The sequence below is a fragment of the Dendropsophus ebraccatus genome, chromosome 5 (genome assembly GCF_027789765.1).
Source record: "Dendropsophus ebraccatus isolate aDenEbr1 chromosome 5, aDenEbr1.pat, whole genome shotgun sequence".
Taxonomy (NCBI): domain Eukaryota; kingdom Metazoa; phylum Chordata; class Amphibia; order Anura; family Hylidae; genus Dendropsophus; species Dendropsophus ebraccatus.
In genome coordinates this window covers 17498521-17515704 of record NC_091458.1, presented here as the reverse complement: position 1 = coordinate 17515704, position 17184 = coordinate 17498521, and the positions used below count along the sequence as shown (strand labels likewise).

General features: G+C 43.7%; 1 protein-coding gene across 4 annotated transcripts in view; it reads left to right on the top strand.

Moving 5' to 3' along the window:
* ARHGAP42 (Rho GTPase activating protein 42) overlaps nucleotides 1-17184 on the top strand; it is a 213143-nt gene that overhangs the window by 136018 nt on the left and 59941 nt on the right. For all 4 annotated transcript variants that reach the window (XM_069969607.1, XM_069969608.1, XM_069969609.1 and 1 more), the window contains 2 exons: nucleotides 3102-3203; nucleotides 9333-9443. In XM_069969607.1, the coding sequence (XP_069825708.1) occupies nucleotides 3102-3203; nucleotides 9333-9443 (213 nt within the window). The remainder of the gene's footprint in view (nucleotides 1-3101; nucleotides 3204-9332; nucleotides 9444-17184) is intronic.

The window sequence follows — 17184 nt, the reverse complement described above, 5'->3', positions numbered from 1 at the left end:
AATGGTGATGTCACGACCCGACTCCCAGAGCTGTGTGTGGTGTGGCTGCTGGAGAGGATGATGGCAGGGGGACACAGAGGGACACAGGGCACTGGAGGGACACTGAGCATCCCTCTGCCATCATCCTCTCCACCAGCCACAGCCCGCACAGCACTGGGAGTCGGGTCGTGACATCACCATGTTATCCAGGAAGTGACATCACCATGTTATCCAGGAAGTGACATCACCGTGTTATCCAGGAAGTGACATCTCTGTGTTATCCAGGAAGTGACATCACCGTGTTATCCAGGAAGTGACATCTCTGTGTTATCCAGGAAGTGACATCACCGTGTTATCCAGGAAGTGACATCACCATGTTATCCAGGAAGTGACATCACCATGTTATCCAGGAAGTGACATCACCATGTTATCCAGGAAGTGACATCACCATGTTATCCAGGAAGTGACATCACCATGTTATCCAGGAAGTGAAGCCTTGATGCAGTAGTAAGTGCAGGAAAAAAGCACTTTATAAGCATTTCCTGTAATAAGTGTATATTGGTGATTTGTATAACTTTTGGGGGGCAATACAATACTTTAATAAAAACTTTTGCCTGACTTTTCCTTTAAAATGCTTCTTCTGGCAGGAGCTGTATACACCGGTACAAGATCTACACAAATATTATGTAATGAAAATATGCAATTATCCCTTTAAATAATCCTCCATTACATCATGCAGTAAAGCAAATTGGTAGCTGGAAAAGCCATTGGGCTGAGATGATGGAATAAGAAGTATGAAATCAATTAGTTCTCAAAGCTTCTTATGAGGAAAATATGTCATCAGGCTGCACATTCCAGCACTTCTTTCTTTTCTGTCTACTTCGGGAGGCAGATTAAAGACTGGATGCCACAATGCTGAGATACTGCTGAAGTGAGTCCAGGACGTAACACGAGAGGATGTGCACAATACCTATAGGAAATCAGCAGAGGGGAAACTTAATCTATGTATATAATTAAAAGTTATGCAACTTTATTATATACTCAGTTTCATCTGGAAAACGCACATACTCCTCTCTGCTATGCCGTGACATAGGGCTGAATGAGGCGGCACTATGCTGGCAAATCTTTTACATAGTACAGCTCCTTAGGTAACATATAAGGAGAAAAGGGGTTACTGATGCATTGGGTTTGCAAGATGCTGTATGAGCATTTATACAAGGCACAGCTGTCCTAAGCTTTATGGGTGGTAACAGATGAGAGGGAATACTTGATTTGTGCGTCTTCATCAACAGACAGGCTCACAATGCAGCCCAGGCTTTTTCAAGCGTTCTCCTTTTCCTGTATATAACACAAGCTAAGCAATGAACCCACATCCTGTATTGTGTCTTGCTCTGTCTGTTACTAGAGAAAGAATTGCCCTAACAACCATCAGAGAGCAGCAGATTGCAGAGAAGGGAGACATTTAGCGGTCTAGTGATCTTGTGGTGTTACAGGTCACATTAGCTACCCTGTTCCTGTATTGGTGATGGTTTTGCAATAAAGATTTTTTGATACCTACTACTCCCGTCCTGAGTGCTGGATATCCTCTTGTCATGGCTACAGGCCTCGGTGTAAAAAGGTCACTAGAAAGTTATCTAGTGCATTTATATATTTATAGGTAGGAAATCTAAGGGCCCTATTACACGGAGCGATAATCGGGCCGATTATCGCTCCGTGTATAGGGACAATGATCAGCCGATGATCGTGTCATCGGCTGATCGTTTATTTAGGTTTAAACCTAAAATCATCGGGCACCGACAGTGCATCGCTGCATGTAATAGCAATGCGCGGCGGGCGACCGACGATTCCACAAGCACCTAAACATGTTGCAGGTCTTCTCCTGCGCTCCTTCTTCCTCCCGGTCCTGCGCACAGAAGCATCTTCGGAGCAGCTTGACTGAGCTGACAGACCGCTCAGCCAATCACTGTCCGGGACCGCTGCGGCCAGTCATCTCAGACAGGCCACTCCGAAGCTGCTGCTGCGCGCGGGACCGGGAGCAAGAAGGAGCGCAGGAGAAGCCCTGCAACATACTTAGGTAAAGTATTGAGTTTAAAAAAGGGCTGCAAGGACATCAGTAAGGATGTCCCTGCAGCCCTTGCTAAATGATTATCGGGCCGTGTAATAGGCCCAGTAAATGAGTGCCGATCTAGTAGATCAGCGCTCGTTTACATTATTGATAGGGCCCCATCGGCCTGTGGAATAGAACCCTAAGTCTGAAGAAGACTTGTTGATTGAATGTAGTGGTCATGCTCTGTGTCCTGTGCATCTAGTTTAATTGACTGGTTGCTTTCCATTTAAGGGCTGCTCCTGGCAACAGTGAAAAATCCAGGGGGCAGATGGTGTTGGCAACATAATAAAGAAGTCCTACTTGCCCGTCTCCAACCCCATCAGTGGTTCCCAATCAGTGTCCAGGCAGTTCCTGTTTTGTGATGGCTCCACGGGAACTACCCTCTCAGCCAATCAGTGACTGCAGTGGTGTTCTGCCTGAGTCACTGATTGGCTGAGCGGGCATTTCTGAGTGGAGACATGACATCGCAGGATAGGGAGCTTTGGGGGACTGTGACCAGTGACGCAGTGGGGGCACTGGGATGGGTAAGTAGGACTTCTTTCGTGTGTTTCCAACACCACCTAGATGTTTTACTGTTGCCCTGAATACCCTATAAGTTCATTGGGATGTTTTAAAGTCGACTTCTATAGCATTCATCCTACTAAGCTTACAACCACAAAGCCCAACGTGCCTTGTGTTATGTTGCCTTGATTTGGACTTGTTGGGAGTTGCAATTCTATCTCATACATTTGGCCCTACCACAACCACTGGATCAGTGACCAGCGTGGACTAAAACCATCGTCTATATATCTTGAAGACAAAACCTATCCAATCCTCCCAAGATTTACTCGTAGGTTTTACTCTTAAGACCCCAAATCCCAGCATGCCCTGTAGGCCTTTGACCAATGGAGAACATTACGACATGTTGTCTCCTATTTCGTCGGTCGGCTTTGGTTGCTACCAGGAGAGCACGCTAAGCTTGTTAGTCAGTAATTACTATTGCATGCTTTGACTTTCATGTGTTTTTTTTTTTCAGGAAGGAAAGAAGAAGTTTGACAAAGAGAGTGAGAAATATTGTTCAATATTGGAGAAACACTTGAATTTGTCATCGAAGAAGAAAGAGGCACATTTACAAGAGGTACATTGTTCTTCATTTTCTCCTTGTCTTGGCAAAGACTTCAAATCCTCGTTTCCTAGGTTTAATCATGTCTCTGTGCCCACGACATCATTGTGTAGTTGAGAGCTGGAAAAATGCTATCTGGCCTGATGGGAGTACAAGAGATGTGCGGTAATATTTATGATCCTCACCATCAGGCGGTGATTAGATGGTCGATGAATGGCGAAGAAGACAATGGCTGCCGGGTGGGGAAAGGGATGAAAAATACATTATAATATAGACAAGCGTAATGAATATAGAACAGCTAACAAATGTACATATCTAAAGTGATTCGACTTTTACAATTTTTTGCAATTTTTTGCCCAATTTGAGCCTATGAGCATCACGGGTCAGTGTTCCCGACCCTCTTCTCTGAGCCAAGTGGCCTCACTGTAAGAGCCACTCTCCAGCAGTTTGAAAACTACAATTCCCATCATGCCTGGACAGCTAAAGCTTTGGCTGCAACAGCTGGAGGGCCAAGTGTTTGTCATACTGTCATACGGGGGTATTCCGCTCAGGTAAAATACATGTTGAATCACACACACCCCTTCCTGGAGACTTAACACTTCCTTCCATACTTGTTATTATCTTTTCAGTCTCCTTACCCCGGTTCTGAGCTGCTGCTTTCTGCTGAAGACACAGAAAACAGTGTGTGAGCTTTTTACTCTTTCTCCCCCTCCTCCCCTCCATTCCTAGACAGCTCATGTCTCTGCACTCTGTAATGCCGAGAAGGTTAATCACAGTGAGGTCCCCAGCAACTTGACCTAAGATTAACCCTCCCAGCATTACAGGGTGCAGAGACAGCTTGCCAGGACCCAGTTTACATCAGCTGTCTAGGAAAGGAGGGGGGAGGAGGGAGATCAGAGTGGAGATGGTGAACAGTTCACACACCGTTTTCTGTGTCTTCAGCAGAAAGCAGCAGCTCAGAACTGGGGAAGGAGACTGAAAAAATAATAACAAGCATGGAAGGAATTGTTTGTCTCCACGAAGAAGGATGATTTGACGTGTGTTTTATTTTAACAGAATAACTCTTTAAACAATAAAAATTTGGATATCAGAAGTCACCACAAGAGGGAGCACCAGAGCGTACTGCATACTTTTTACGCCTTGAATTTATATAATAGAGCAACCAAGCCTACAGAAAGCTCATCAGCGCCCCCTAGTGCTGTTGCAGGCAGCTAGTATTGTATTATATGAGGTTGTCTGAAGGGAAACAGGTGATATTGAGCTTTGTATCAGAACTACTGTAAACTTGCTGTTCTATGTAAAATATAATAGAATATAGTAATATTCAGTACAGAAAATTACAGAGATGTGCTGTCACTTTAAACTGGTGACCTTCTTTACCTAATGTCCTATAGAGATATATAGCACTAATATGGTGCCCCCTACTGGGTGCAGCCTAGAAGGTCATTCGTTTATGTGCCTAGAATATGCAATTTCCCGCAAAGATCGTAGATCAACCCACTGTGTATAGTCTACAGTTATAAACAGTAAAATTAACCATAACCCATACCCCGTATAAGCAATGCAGCAGGTGCAGTAGCGTTCCTATAATATTTGTATATTTGATGATTTGTTTGGTGACTGTCATAACAAAACGTCCCCCCGCCCCCGTCCTCAGGAGCGCGGACAGCAGGTACAGGCCGGGGGATTTAGCTTAAATCACAGACATGAATAAGCCGCTAAGTAGTTTGGCTCCTGTTCTCTAAACGTACATGTCATTTCCAAACATGGCCGCCTGCCCAGCAAAGTGTAGCCGCTGCTTGTTCTGCGACATGTATGCCAAATATACAATGATTTATGCTTCGTGTGGTCCAAGCCACATGAGCACATAGACTAATTATACCGAAGAAACAGAGATAATGTTAACCTTAATATTAGACGGTGAAGTGTCCTGAAGTGGACCTCAGACCATCACAAACTACTGGTTATCAGGTCCGAAATACTGCGTTAAGGAACTGCACATACTGGGGCAGCCGACTGGAGAATGGCTGTGCCGGTGATGGTAAACTGGTCAGGTTCCGGAACCTTCTCCCAATCCAAATTGTTAGGTACGCTAGGCTGTATCCATGTTTTCCAGGACTCCAACTTCTCTAGCCGCAGGGAGTCAAATGGCAAGCATTCAGGTTTGAAGACCATTGCAGAATCCGAACCGTTTGGCATCTCCGCTCAACACTAGTTGTGGCTCCATGCCAGTGACGTTCATACGTGCAACACCCCACATGCACAGCCACCCTGTGTCTATAAGGAGCAACTTAGAGGCACCAAAGCTCCTAACTCCCATGGTTTAATTTAAAGTCAATCTATACCCAATGATCCCCCCTCCCCCCAAACTACTGCTAATGTTCCTTAAAGGAGTACTCTTTAAGGACTCTTTAAGCAAAAATCTTTTTCTTAAAGTGCTCTCTGCTGCCACCCTCTGTCCATGTCAGGAACTGTCCAGAGCAGCAGCAAATCCCCATAGAAAACTTCTGCTCTGGACAGTTCCTGACATGGACAGAGGTGTCAGCAGAGAGCACTGTGTCAGACTGGAAAGAATACACCACTTCCTGCAGGACATAAAGCAGCTGATAAGTACTGGAAGAGTGGAGATTTTTAAATAGAATTAAATTACAAATCTATATAATTTTCTGACACCAATTGATTTGAAAGAAAAAGATTGTTGCTGGAGTACCCCTTTAAAAGGGGTTATCCAGGGATTAGAAAAGGTCCAACCTGTTTGGCTCCCCAGAGCTCCATTTCTTCTCTCAGGACATCTCAGAAGCATCTAGGTGCTTGTTGCAAGCAATGTGTGCGAGCATACCGACCCCCACACAATGTTCAATAGCATCCCGAGGCTTCTGATGTTAAGGTGACTTCGGACATTGTAGGACATTATGTTGTATGTCTGAGACGGCTAGAGAGAGGAAGTAGAGCGCCATGGAGCAGAACAGATTAGACTTTTCTGCTCTCCAGATAACCACTTTAACTCCAATTGTAGTGAATAGGAGCCAAACTGCAGTAACCTAGCAAGACCACTACACAATGTGAGGCGCCATCTGTCTTCTGCTCTGTCCACTGCAAATGTGTTAAAGGAGAAGTCCAGTGAAAATTTTTATTAAAGTATTGTATTGCCCTCCAAAAGTTATACAAACCCCAATAGACACTTATTACTGGAAATGCTTATAAAGTGCTTTTTTCCCTGCACTTACTACTGCATCAGGGCTTCACTTCCTGGATAAAAATGGTGATGTCACTTCCTGGATAACATGGTGATGTCACTTCCTGGGTAACATAGTGATGTCATTTCCTGGGTAACATGGTGATGTCACTTCCTGGATAATATGGTGATGTCACTTCCTGGATAACATGGTGATGTCACTTCCTGGATAAAATGGTGATGTCATGACCTAACTCCCAGAGCTGTGCGGGCTGTGGCTGCTGGAGAGGATGCTGGCAGAGGGATGCTCAGTGTGCCCCCAGTGCCCTGTGTCCCTCAGTGTCCCCCTGCCATCATCCTCTCCAGTTGCCACAGCCCGCACGGCTCTGGGAGTTTGGTCGTGACATCACCATGTTATCCAGGAAGTGACATCACCATGTTATCCAGGAAGTGACATCACCATGTTATCCAGGAAGTGACATCACCATGTTACCCAAGAAGTGACATCACCATGTTATCCAGGAAGTGACATCACCATGTTATCCAGGAAGTGACATCACCATGTTATCCAGGAAGTGACATCACCATGTTACCCAAGAAGTGACATCACCATGTTATCCAGGAAGTGACATCACCATGTTATCCAGGAAGTGACATCACCATGTTATCCAGGAAGTGACATCACCATGTTATCCAGGAAGTGAAGCCTTGATGCAGTAGTAAGTGCAGGGAAAAAAGCACTTTATAAGCATTTCCTGTAATTAGTGTATATTGGAGATTTATATAACTTTTAGGGGGCAATAAAATACTTTAATAAAAATTCTCACCGAACTTTAACTGCAGCTCTATCCACTGATCAGATATTGAAGGCCTAGTCTGAGAAAAGTCTTTTATTGAAAAAATCCCAGAACATTCCAAACTAGGCAAAAGATGTAGTCTGACTATTCAAAGGCTGAGAGCAGCAAGACAACAGTGCCCACCACCCATCCCCCATTCCGGCCACCTCCTCCAATATAAAGCACGGCCGCTCACTCACAGATGGAGTTTCGGAGATGTTTCTGGAAGCCCTGTTATCCGAACATGCTGCTCATACAGTTTATTGTTTATACAAGCCACAATAAATGCTACTTATAAGTACGTGTTTTCCCTTCATCTGGTAACATTGATGTCTGTGAATCTCGGCCAGAAAGGTTGTTATACAAACAGATTACATGCTTTTCATAGCACAACGGCCCAAATGACTGGACAGAGGTAAACATATGAGATGGGTTCTTCTTGGTGGCCGGAAGAACATCAGTGTGAGGCGTATTTAGTTACATGGAAGGTAACCGCTCTATGTACTGTGGCCGTATAGAGTGACGACTCTCAGCTTGCTTTAGTCGTCTAAGGATGGGTATAAGAAGTGGCTGTTGTTATCGACTTCATACTCTGAAGCCCAAGTGGATGTGTCATCTAGTAGGAATAGATCGTTGCTCTATGAGCTGTTTGTCTTTCAGTGATCGTTCATGGCGGCTGATTGTTGCCTTCTATTACACAGGACAATTATCGTCCGTAACGGCCGATAATGGTTCCGTGTAATGGGGCCTTTAGGGGCCTTTTACACGGCAGCCCAATCAATATTGTAAAGAGCGTCAATCTGCTAGATCGGCGCTGTTTACTGAGCCCATTATACAGCTTGATGATCGTTTAGCGATGTCCGTGCAGCCCTTGGCCTAAACTGTTATACATTACTGCTCCATGCTCCCTGTCTTCTCCTGCCCTCTGCCTTCATTCCTGCAGCTTCTGAGCTGACAGCCAATCACTGGCCAGGACTGCCGCGGTCAGTGATTGGCAGAGGAACTTGTCAGCCATTCAGTATTACCCGTCCGTGCGTTGCTATTACATGTAGCAATGCGCGGCTAGACCTAAAGACACAATCAGCCGATGATCGTTTTCATCAGCTGTAATTGGGCTCTAACTTAGTCTAGACTTAGTGAAATAAGTTAAGTGTTAAGAGGACTGTTTGGGTTTGGCAACATTCTCCGAATGCAAATGCTCAGTATTTGACTTTTGGCGGCTGCAGAAAGTGGATGCCTCCCTAGGCCATAGGATGTATCCATGTTTTCCTGGAAGCCCTAGGGTGGCATTCAACTTCTTCAACTGCCAAGAGTTAAGGTTTGGAGAATGTTGCTTGAACCCAAACAGTTTGGCAAGTCCGCTCAACACTTTGCATGACCTTGACTTGGTTATCCAAAGACATGGATCACTAAATATATTGACCTTAGAGTGGACACATTGGTACTATCCCCGACATCTGCTTTGTGTCGTGAGGCCCCATACACATTGGACAGTCAGCTAGTCCTGATGAAATTGGCTGGTTTGACGAGTATGAATCTAAAGCCTTTGGCCAGCTTTAGTCCTAAACATGAATGGCACAAAAGTCACAGTTGCTCAGGGTCCTTGGTTGACATTCAACCAAGGACAACATCAGCATAAATTTTGTGTGTGTCGGGTTGGTTTTCTCCCACACTCCAAAAACATTGACTTCCAAGGAAATTTAAGTTGTGAGGCCCACTGGAGAGAGGGTGGACGCAAATGATGACAGTCTTGGATGGATAAATACAAGAAAAGTGGCGCCTGGGTATTAATCCCCACCATCACCGCCACCACCACCACCTGTCAAGTAGCTTAATCAGAATGAGTATTTGTTTTGATTGGGCACAACCATATGGGAGGAAAACTACAAGTGGATAGGTGAACATACCCTTACTTAACTATCATACTGCGACTACAGTATCTAAGTCTGTCATTTTCACTTCTACCAGCTCCTCGTAATACCTCCAGCTCCGTATCCCTGCTGTATCTCCTCGAAATAATAACCATCAGCTATCGCCCTGTCCACCAAGTAGACAATATTGTTACTCATGTTCATCAGCCAGTGCAGAATTGGACGTCTTCCCCGTAAATCTCTTGCCTTTTCTTTATTGTAGGCAGACTCCGTAATTGATCGAGAACACCAGAACTTCTACGATGCGTCCCTGGAGTACATCTTTAAAGTTCAGGAGGTTCAGGAGAAGAAGAAATTCGAGTTTGTTGAGCCGGTCGGTATAATTTTCCAGACATTTCTCTCTTTCTTGTCTATTTTCCCATTCGCTTTATTTTCCTAAGTGGTGATTTTTGTTTTATTGCTCATTGTTGTTTTGCATCATTTATGCATTTTACTATGGAACAAACCGCAGAAAAGGGTCATAAAGAAGACTTTAAGCACTTTCCACAATTTCTCATTTGTAACCGTTTTGAAAGCCGCCATCCAATGTAATGACTTTCGCCCTGGTTGAATAGGGGGAGTCATGCATTTAATGGAAAAATATCCCTTCCTCGGGTGTGAAATTTTGTATCACGATTTTCCTTGTATACCTCGTTCCGTACGTTGATGATGGCGTCAGTTCGTTTGTGTTAATATGGTTTGTATGAGTAATGACGAGAAGACGTCCAGGGCACAGGTAGAGGTCTCCCCATGGTGTCAAGACCACCATCGCTTGGAACTTCATCATTCATGCATTATGTAGGAAAGAGGTGGCATGACCCTTCAACCCGGTCATTGTCTATTAGCATTTTGTCAGTTGTGGAGAAAGTCAGCCCTAAGCCTATTCATACTTTCCATGGATTTGCAAGAACCATTCAAGATATCTAAAGTAGAGCAAATTATTGACGTAAAAACGTGACGGGGAACCTCCGGCTTTCCAACTGTTACAAAACTACAATTCCCATTGGCCTTTGGCTTTGGCTGTCCAGGCATGATGGGAATTGTAGTTTTGTAAATCGGTGTCCCCGGCATTGGCTTTGTTCCAGTCCTGTGGTGCCGTCCAAATCCGATGCACGTTCTTGTCACCGCTCTTCTGTCTCCATATTGATTGAAGGCCGGAAGTCTTGCTCTCCAATGCATCCTCTATAGGAGATCGGGACTTCCGGCTTTCAATCAACATGGAGACAGAAGGGCGGTGATGTGACCAGGCCGCAGGACCGGAACGTAGCATGTTTGTTTGCATGGGGTAGTCCCTTGAATCAAAAACTGGGCAGATGCTACTCAGCATTACTAAATAGCTGATTTGCCACCATGGGGTTGTTCATAGAGTTAGTTTTATAAGTTAAAGAGCTCAAGGTGGGTTTAAAAATAGAAAACATGCATCTACCTGCAGCCGATCCTTCACTGATGCCGCCCTGCCGGTGCCACTTCCTGTTACCGAGAACGTCTTGTTCTACTCCTGCGGAATACGGTAGGAAAAGGCCAATAAGACTGGCAGTACCAGTCAGCTTCTGATTAAATAATCGGGCATTTTCTATGTGTCCAGAGGAGAACAGGAAGGGCAAGGCAGTGGGGATCGGCACCGGTGAGGGATCAGATAAGTACATGGGGGAAGACCGGTGTATCCGTTTGCTGGTTTTTGTTAAAAATCCACATCTGAGCTGCTTCAAAAATCTACACCAGCTCTGGGGTGCAGTCAATGGTAATTCTGGGTACAACCATGTTGAGTGAGTTTGTTGCACAAGCCCAATTCTGATTTAAAACCCTTAAATATTGCCAAGTTCGAAAAAACACCAGTCCTCTGTATTCTAGACATTGTGTCGATTGGACAGTCATGGTGTTGGCGCATGGTGGTTTTTTTTGGGGTCAAATACACAGCAGCCAGAGGTAAGCTGAGAGTCAAAGGGGGAAAAATGAAACGCAGTACCCACGTGACCTTTTTGTTTCGGTGCGTTTTTAGTTTTCTGAAACTGCTGAAAACTCTGCATTTGGTGTTTTTCCAACGAACCGTAGGCGTTTCCCCCCCATAGACTTCTATGGGGAAAGGGGGCTGTGGATGTGTGGATGTTTTTTTTTTTTTCCCCAAAGCAAACAAAAAACATTTTTAAAAATTTGTGTCTGGCGTAAGCCTTAGGGAGTTACTGCTGGAGATTAACTTTGTCCCTTTAAGAAAACTATGAATGTAGCTATAAAACCAGTAAATTGTTGAGAACAGAAACCACAATTTCTCTTAATATTAACTCCATAGGGTGATGGGAGTCAGGTTTTTTTTTTTTCCGTAGAACTTGAACTTAAAGGTAATCAGAATGAACTTGTGTTGAGAAGGGAAATTGTTCTACATGGTGAAGGACAAACAAGGCATACCTCACTTCTCCGCTCTATATTTCTTACATCTGTCAATGAAGCATTGTGCCGGAGCCCACACTTGGCAAGTTCTGCAAAACATCGCCATGCATGAAATATTGATTTTTCTGCTGCGCCTCCGTACACTGCCTTTTAATCCGCAGTAATCAGAGCGGTAGGGGTTTCTTTGTTGGTATTTGGAGGGGATTAAAGGGCATTGCATGCAGAAAGTAGACTCAGCAAATGAAAGACATGGGTGGCTCAGCTGTATTCACACTGAATGAACACTTACTATTTTATGGGATTTTTGTTGTTGTTCGTGTTTATAAAGATAAAATACAGCGAAGAAGAGCTGTAATCATGAGGATGAGTTCCAGCAGCTAGGCCTATTGTCATCTCCATGGAATAGTAAATGGAGGTAGAAACTCACATAGAGACCTCGAATACCGGCACATTGGATCATAGACTACTGGGACGTTATTACTTGGGGTTTCTAGTTGAGCGTCATCTGGTTCTGATTGTAGATCCTGGTCTTGAAGAGCGATTGGATTTCTTGTAAAATGTATTAAATGTATAGGCAAGAAAAAACACCTTCTATAATTCAGTCGGTCTAGTATCACCTGTTCAATCCAAGACTATACCACTTGATGGAAGGTAGTCCATGTAGATGACACCTGCTAGAATGGTAGTATCCACTAGAAGTCCAAGTTGGTATCACCTATTGGAAATTAAAGATAGGACCGCCTGTTAGTCCAAAAAAAAAAAACCCTGCTGCAATAGTACTGCCTGTGGTCCGTTTACACGAAGTCATAATTCGCCCAATCGATCGTTTAACAATTTTGAAGCAACGATTTGGCCTTTATAACGATCAGCATTTAAACGAATAAATCGTTAGAAAAATTGTTAGAAAAATCGTTATTGCAATCGTTTAGCCCATCTCACACATAAGGTGAATCTTTGAAAGACTGTTTACACAAAGCGATCTGTGACTTTTTAGCGAACGATTTGAGAACATGTTGAAAGATCACAATGAACGATTTTTCGCTCGCTGCTTGTTCGTTCGCTGTGTTTACACGAACCGATTATCGCCCAAATCGTTATTGCAAAAATTCGAATGATAGTTCCGTGTAAACGCAGCATTATTCCAGGATGGTGCCACCTGTTATTACTTCAAGGTAGTACTACCTGCTGGAAGTTTAGTCCAAGCTAGTACAATCCACCTGTTGATGATTAGTCCAAGATGATACCACCTACTGAAGAATAGGCCAAGATAGCACCACCTATAGGACGTTAGGCCAAGATGACACACCATCTCCTAGAAGTTATTCCAGGGTGTTAGTACCATTTGTGCAAATTTCTTACAGGTATTATCTGATGGAAATCAATCCAAGATTATACCACTTGGCGGAAGTTAGTCCAAGATGATGCCACCATCTAGAATGTGTCCAGGATGGTGTTATCTGCTGGAAGATAGTGCAAGATGAATGATACCTGCTGATACCTGAACTGCTGAAAATTAGTCCAAGTTGGTACGACCCATTGTAAGTTAAAGATAAGGCCGCCTGTTAAAAGTTAGTCAAAGATGATGCCACCTGTTGGAGATTAGTCCAAGAGGATACCACCTACTAGAATATAGGCCAAGAAAGTTGCCCCTATTCAAGTAGGGCCAATATGGTACAACCTGCTGCAAGTTATACCTGTAAGAAGTTAGTCTAAGATTGTACTGCCTACTGGAATTTAGTCTGAGATGGTACCACTTGTAGGAAATTAGGCCAAGATGGTACCACCTGCTGAAAGTTATTCCAATCTTGAACTACCTGTGAGTAGTTAGTCCAAGATAGTGTCATCTGCTGGAAATCATTTCAAGATTGTACCTGGTGGAAGTTAGTCCAGGATGATGCCACCTGCTAGAGTGTAGTCCAGTATGGTATGGTATGGTATTATCTTCTGGAAGATAGTGCAAGATGATACCAGCTGCTAAAGAGTAATCCAAATTGGTATCCCCTATTGGAGGTAAAAGATTGTACAACCTGTTGAATGTTAGTCCAGGATGGTCCAAGGGAAAACTACCTGCTAGAATTTAGTCCAAGATGTAACCACCTACTGGAAGTTATTCCAAGATGGCACCACCTGTTAGAAGCTAGTTCAATATGATAGTCCAACATTTTTGTTAGTCCACCTTCTAGTTAGTCTGGATGGTACTATCTGCTAAAAATTAATTGAAGATAAAACCACCAGCTAGAATAGTACCACATGTTGGAATTTACTCCAAGATGATGCCACTTGATGGATGTTAGTCCAAGATATTTCCACCCGCTGAGAGTAAGATAAATTCAAAGAGGTTGAAAGAAAGAGACAGGCAATAGCTTTACGTTCATGTCCTTATTCATGTTCTAGTTTGTGGTGGTATAATGGAAAAAAAATTCAGACTTAATCGAGGCTTAATTGAATGAATCTGACCCAAAACATGTTTCGAGAAATTCACTCATCTCTGGTGAAGACCATAGGGTAAGATGCTCCTCCAAGGGAGGGAGTTGACATTGGGTCGGCTATCACTGACAGCGGTGACCACCAGCAGCATGTACTATGAGCCATCAGCCGCCTCTTTGTGCTGGTTTTACGCTATGAGTCATGAAAGGTTTCAGGATCAGGTTACCGGTATCTTTTTGTTTGCTCTCGGAGAGTCGTACTGTCCATGGGTTTTTCGACAATTCAGCACTGAACGGCTCCTGTGTCAGATGTACAAAATCATACTAATCAGGTTTCAAAGCATGGATGACACGTCTTTGATAGAACACTTAGTATCACCTCAGGCACTTTGGATTAGTGTAAAGAAGAAAATAGCATCTTGAGGAAGAGATTTTAACACTTGTCAATTCTGGATTCTCAGGCAGCGGATTTGGACAAATTTTTTTGTTGAACTGAAAGGCTGTATTATTGGTCTTTTGTATTATGAGACTAAGTGTTGTTTTATTTGTTAGTTGTTGTTATTGTTCTTAGGTTTTCTTAAAGGATAAATAGGTAAGCTTAATAGTTAAGCAGGGGCGTGTCTTTAGAAAAAAATTACAATAAAAGAAACATTGCCCTATGGTGTTGACCAAGAGTTTTGTTTGACCCTTTAGAGGCTTTTTTTTTTTTTTTTTTTTTACTTCTTTTTTACTCAAGCTACCCTGTTACTTTTTGATGGCATTGTGATACCTGCCCACGAGGAAGGAGAGAGAATACCCTCCCCAGAGGTTCTCCAAACTAATTATTTTTTTAAGAAGTTGTTCTAGACTGATATAGACTTTGTAATATAATGTTGAAATTCCCTCTCTGAATAAAGCACCACTGACACACAGTCATTTTACGATCACATGACATAGTCACATGTCACCTTACTATGGAGGAAACATCTATGCAACATCTATGTTACCCTTTGTGAGTCGACACTGTAACATTCCTCATGTAGTTGGTGTCTGGCACTGCAGTTTTTCCACTGCTTGGCTTTATTTATTGAAATTGGGGTGGAGCTGCTATACCAGACACAGCCACACAACAAAGGGTGGCACTCTTTTGAACTCTGCACTCTGCTCTTTGAACAGTTCTGCACTGTGTTCCAGCCTGTACTAGAAACACCAGTATAAATGAGCCTCTAACATCCATACTGCAAAGAAGGGACTCTGATAATCCAGGGGGGGAGGTGTCCACCAATTTCTCATTGATGACCTGTCCTTAGTTAGGATGTCCAAGATGGTACTGTTTTCTGGATGTTAGTCAAAATAGTTCCTTAAAAGGGTGAATAGCGAGTGATAGCATATTTTATAATCTCAGGATCTGTGTAATCCTTTACCGTAATAACATTCCTTATTATCTCAGGATCTGGGGGAACACCTAAAGTGATAGCATAACTTATTGCAATAAAAAAAAACTTGTACTCACCTCCCCTCAATCCCTGCTAGTGCAGTCTCTGTTTCCAGTGCTTCCTGTTGTTTATCCAATTCCATTGACCCACCTAAGTCAGTGATTGGCTAAGGGGGCACTTCCTATATGTTGGGAAACGGGGTGACCCACCTAAGTCAGTGATTGACTAAGGGGGCCACTTCCTATGTATTGGGACAGAGATCAAGAAGCAGCGACAGTGGGGACCGGCACAGTTGGAATGGCATTGACGGAAGATGAGTACAGCTTTTTAAAATAATTTTTTCGAATATTTCGCGCGAATACCCCTAGGACAGTCTATTCTATTAGAGTTAGTATCAGAGAATGTATTCATCATATTAAAGTCTCTTCCTTTTCATCTTCTCCCAGATGGTAATATAAAATTTACACAGTCCTATGTAAACAAGTACATAACATATTTCTGATAACTTCTCATCCGGTACGACCATCCAATTTGTGGAATTTACATAGATTCACGCTTACTATGTAAAGTCCGGATGAGATAACACTGGAATTGGTTATTTTCCCAGACCCTTATGTGCCCTCCCCCCACGACCCCTCGTCTAGATCCCGCATGTAATACACGGCCGCACTGATTGTGAAGGACAAGGTTAAAATTCCCCATTTATGTAAACCTAAATGGCAGTATGCTGTCCGCCGCCATCAAGATATTCCATTAGCTTCAGTTCACACCTGTTAATGTATTGGGGAGATTTTTTTTTCATTTTTTGTTTTTGATGCAAATTATAATCAGTGGTCGGAGGAGCAGAAGGGCAGGGAATGAGAGAACGGGAAGGCGGCTCCGCTCCATGGAGCCGGGGAATTAGGGCCTTGAAAAATGGTGTCGTGCACTGTGAAATAGAGATGATGGGAGATATTAACTATATATATATTGTGCTATTAAAGTCGATGTTTCAAGATTGAAGGAGTTTTATACGGCAGATCAAAACAGAGAAGGGATTTCAAGATTTTTCAAGGGTCAGAATGTTTGTTAGATCTAAGGTGTAGATTTTTGTGGTGTTGATGCTTTTTTTGTGGACATCCGATACTCTAGAACATGAAATCGTTCAGCATCTATCTGTATTGCAGGTTTTCATCTACCGTTGTAAGTTTTAGACTACTGTAAACATAGGTGTGTGGTGAGGATCGTGGGCTATGTTGTGCAGGGAGGAGTGTCAGCGGCTTTATGCGGGGACAAGTGTGAGCTTCTTTATGCGGGGAGGAGTGTGAGCTTCTTTATGCGGGGAGGAGTGTGAGCTTCTTTATGCGGGGAGGAGTGTGAGCTGCCTTATGGGGGGAGGAGTATAAGCTGCTTTATGTGGGGAGGAGTGTGAGCTTCTTTATGCAGGGAGGAGTGTGAGCTTCTTTATGCGGTGAGGAGTGTGAGCTGCTTTATGCAGGGAGGAGTGTGAGCTGCTTTATGTGGGGAGGAGTGTGAGCTTCTTTATGCGAGGAGGAGTGTGAGCTGCTTTATGTGGGGAGGAGTGTGAGCTTCTTTATGCGAGGAGGAGTGTGAGCTGCTTTATGCGGGGAGGAGTGTGAGCTGGATTATGCAGGGAGGAGTGTGAGCTTCTTTATGCGGGGAGGAGTGTGAGCTGCTTTATGCAGGGAGGAGTGTGAGCTTCTTTATGCGAGGAGGAGTGTGAGCTGCTTTATGCGGGGAGGAGTGTGAGCTGGATTATGCAGGGAGGAGTGTGAGCTTCTTTATGCGGGGAGGAGTGTGAGCTGCTTTATGCGGGGAGGAGTGTGAGCTTCTTTATGCGGGGAGGAGT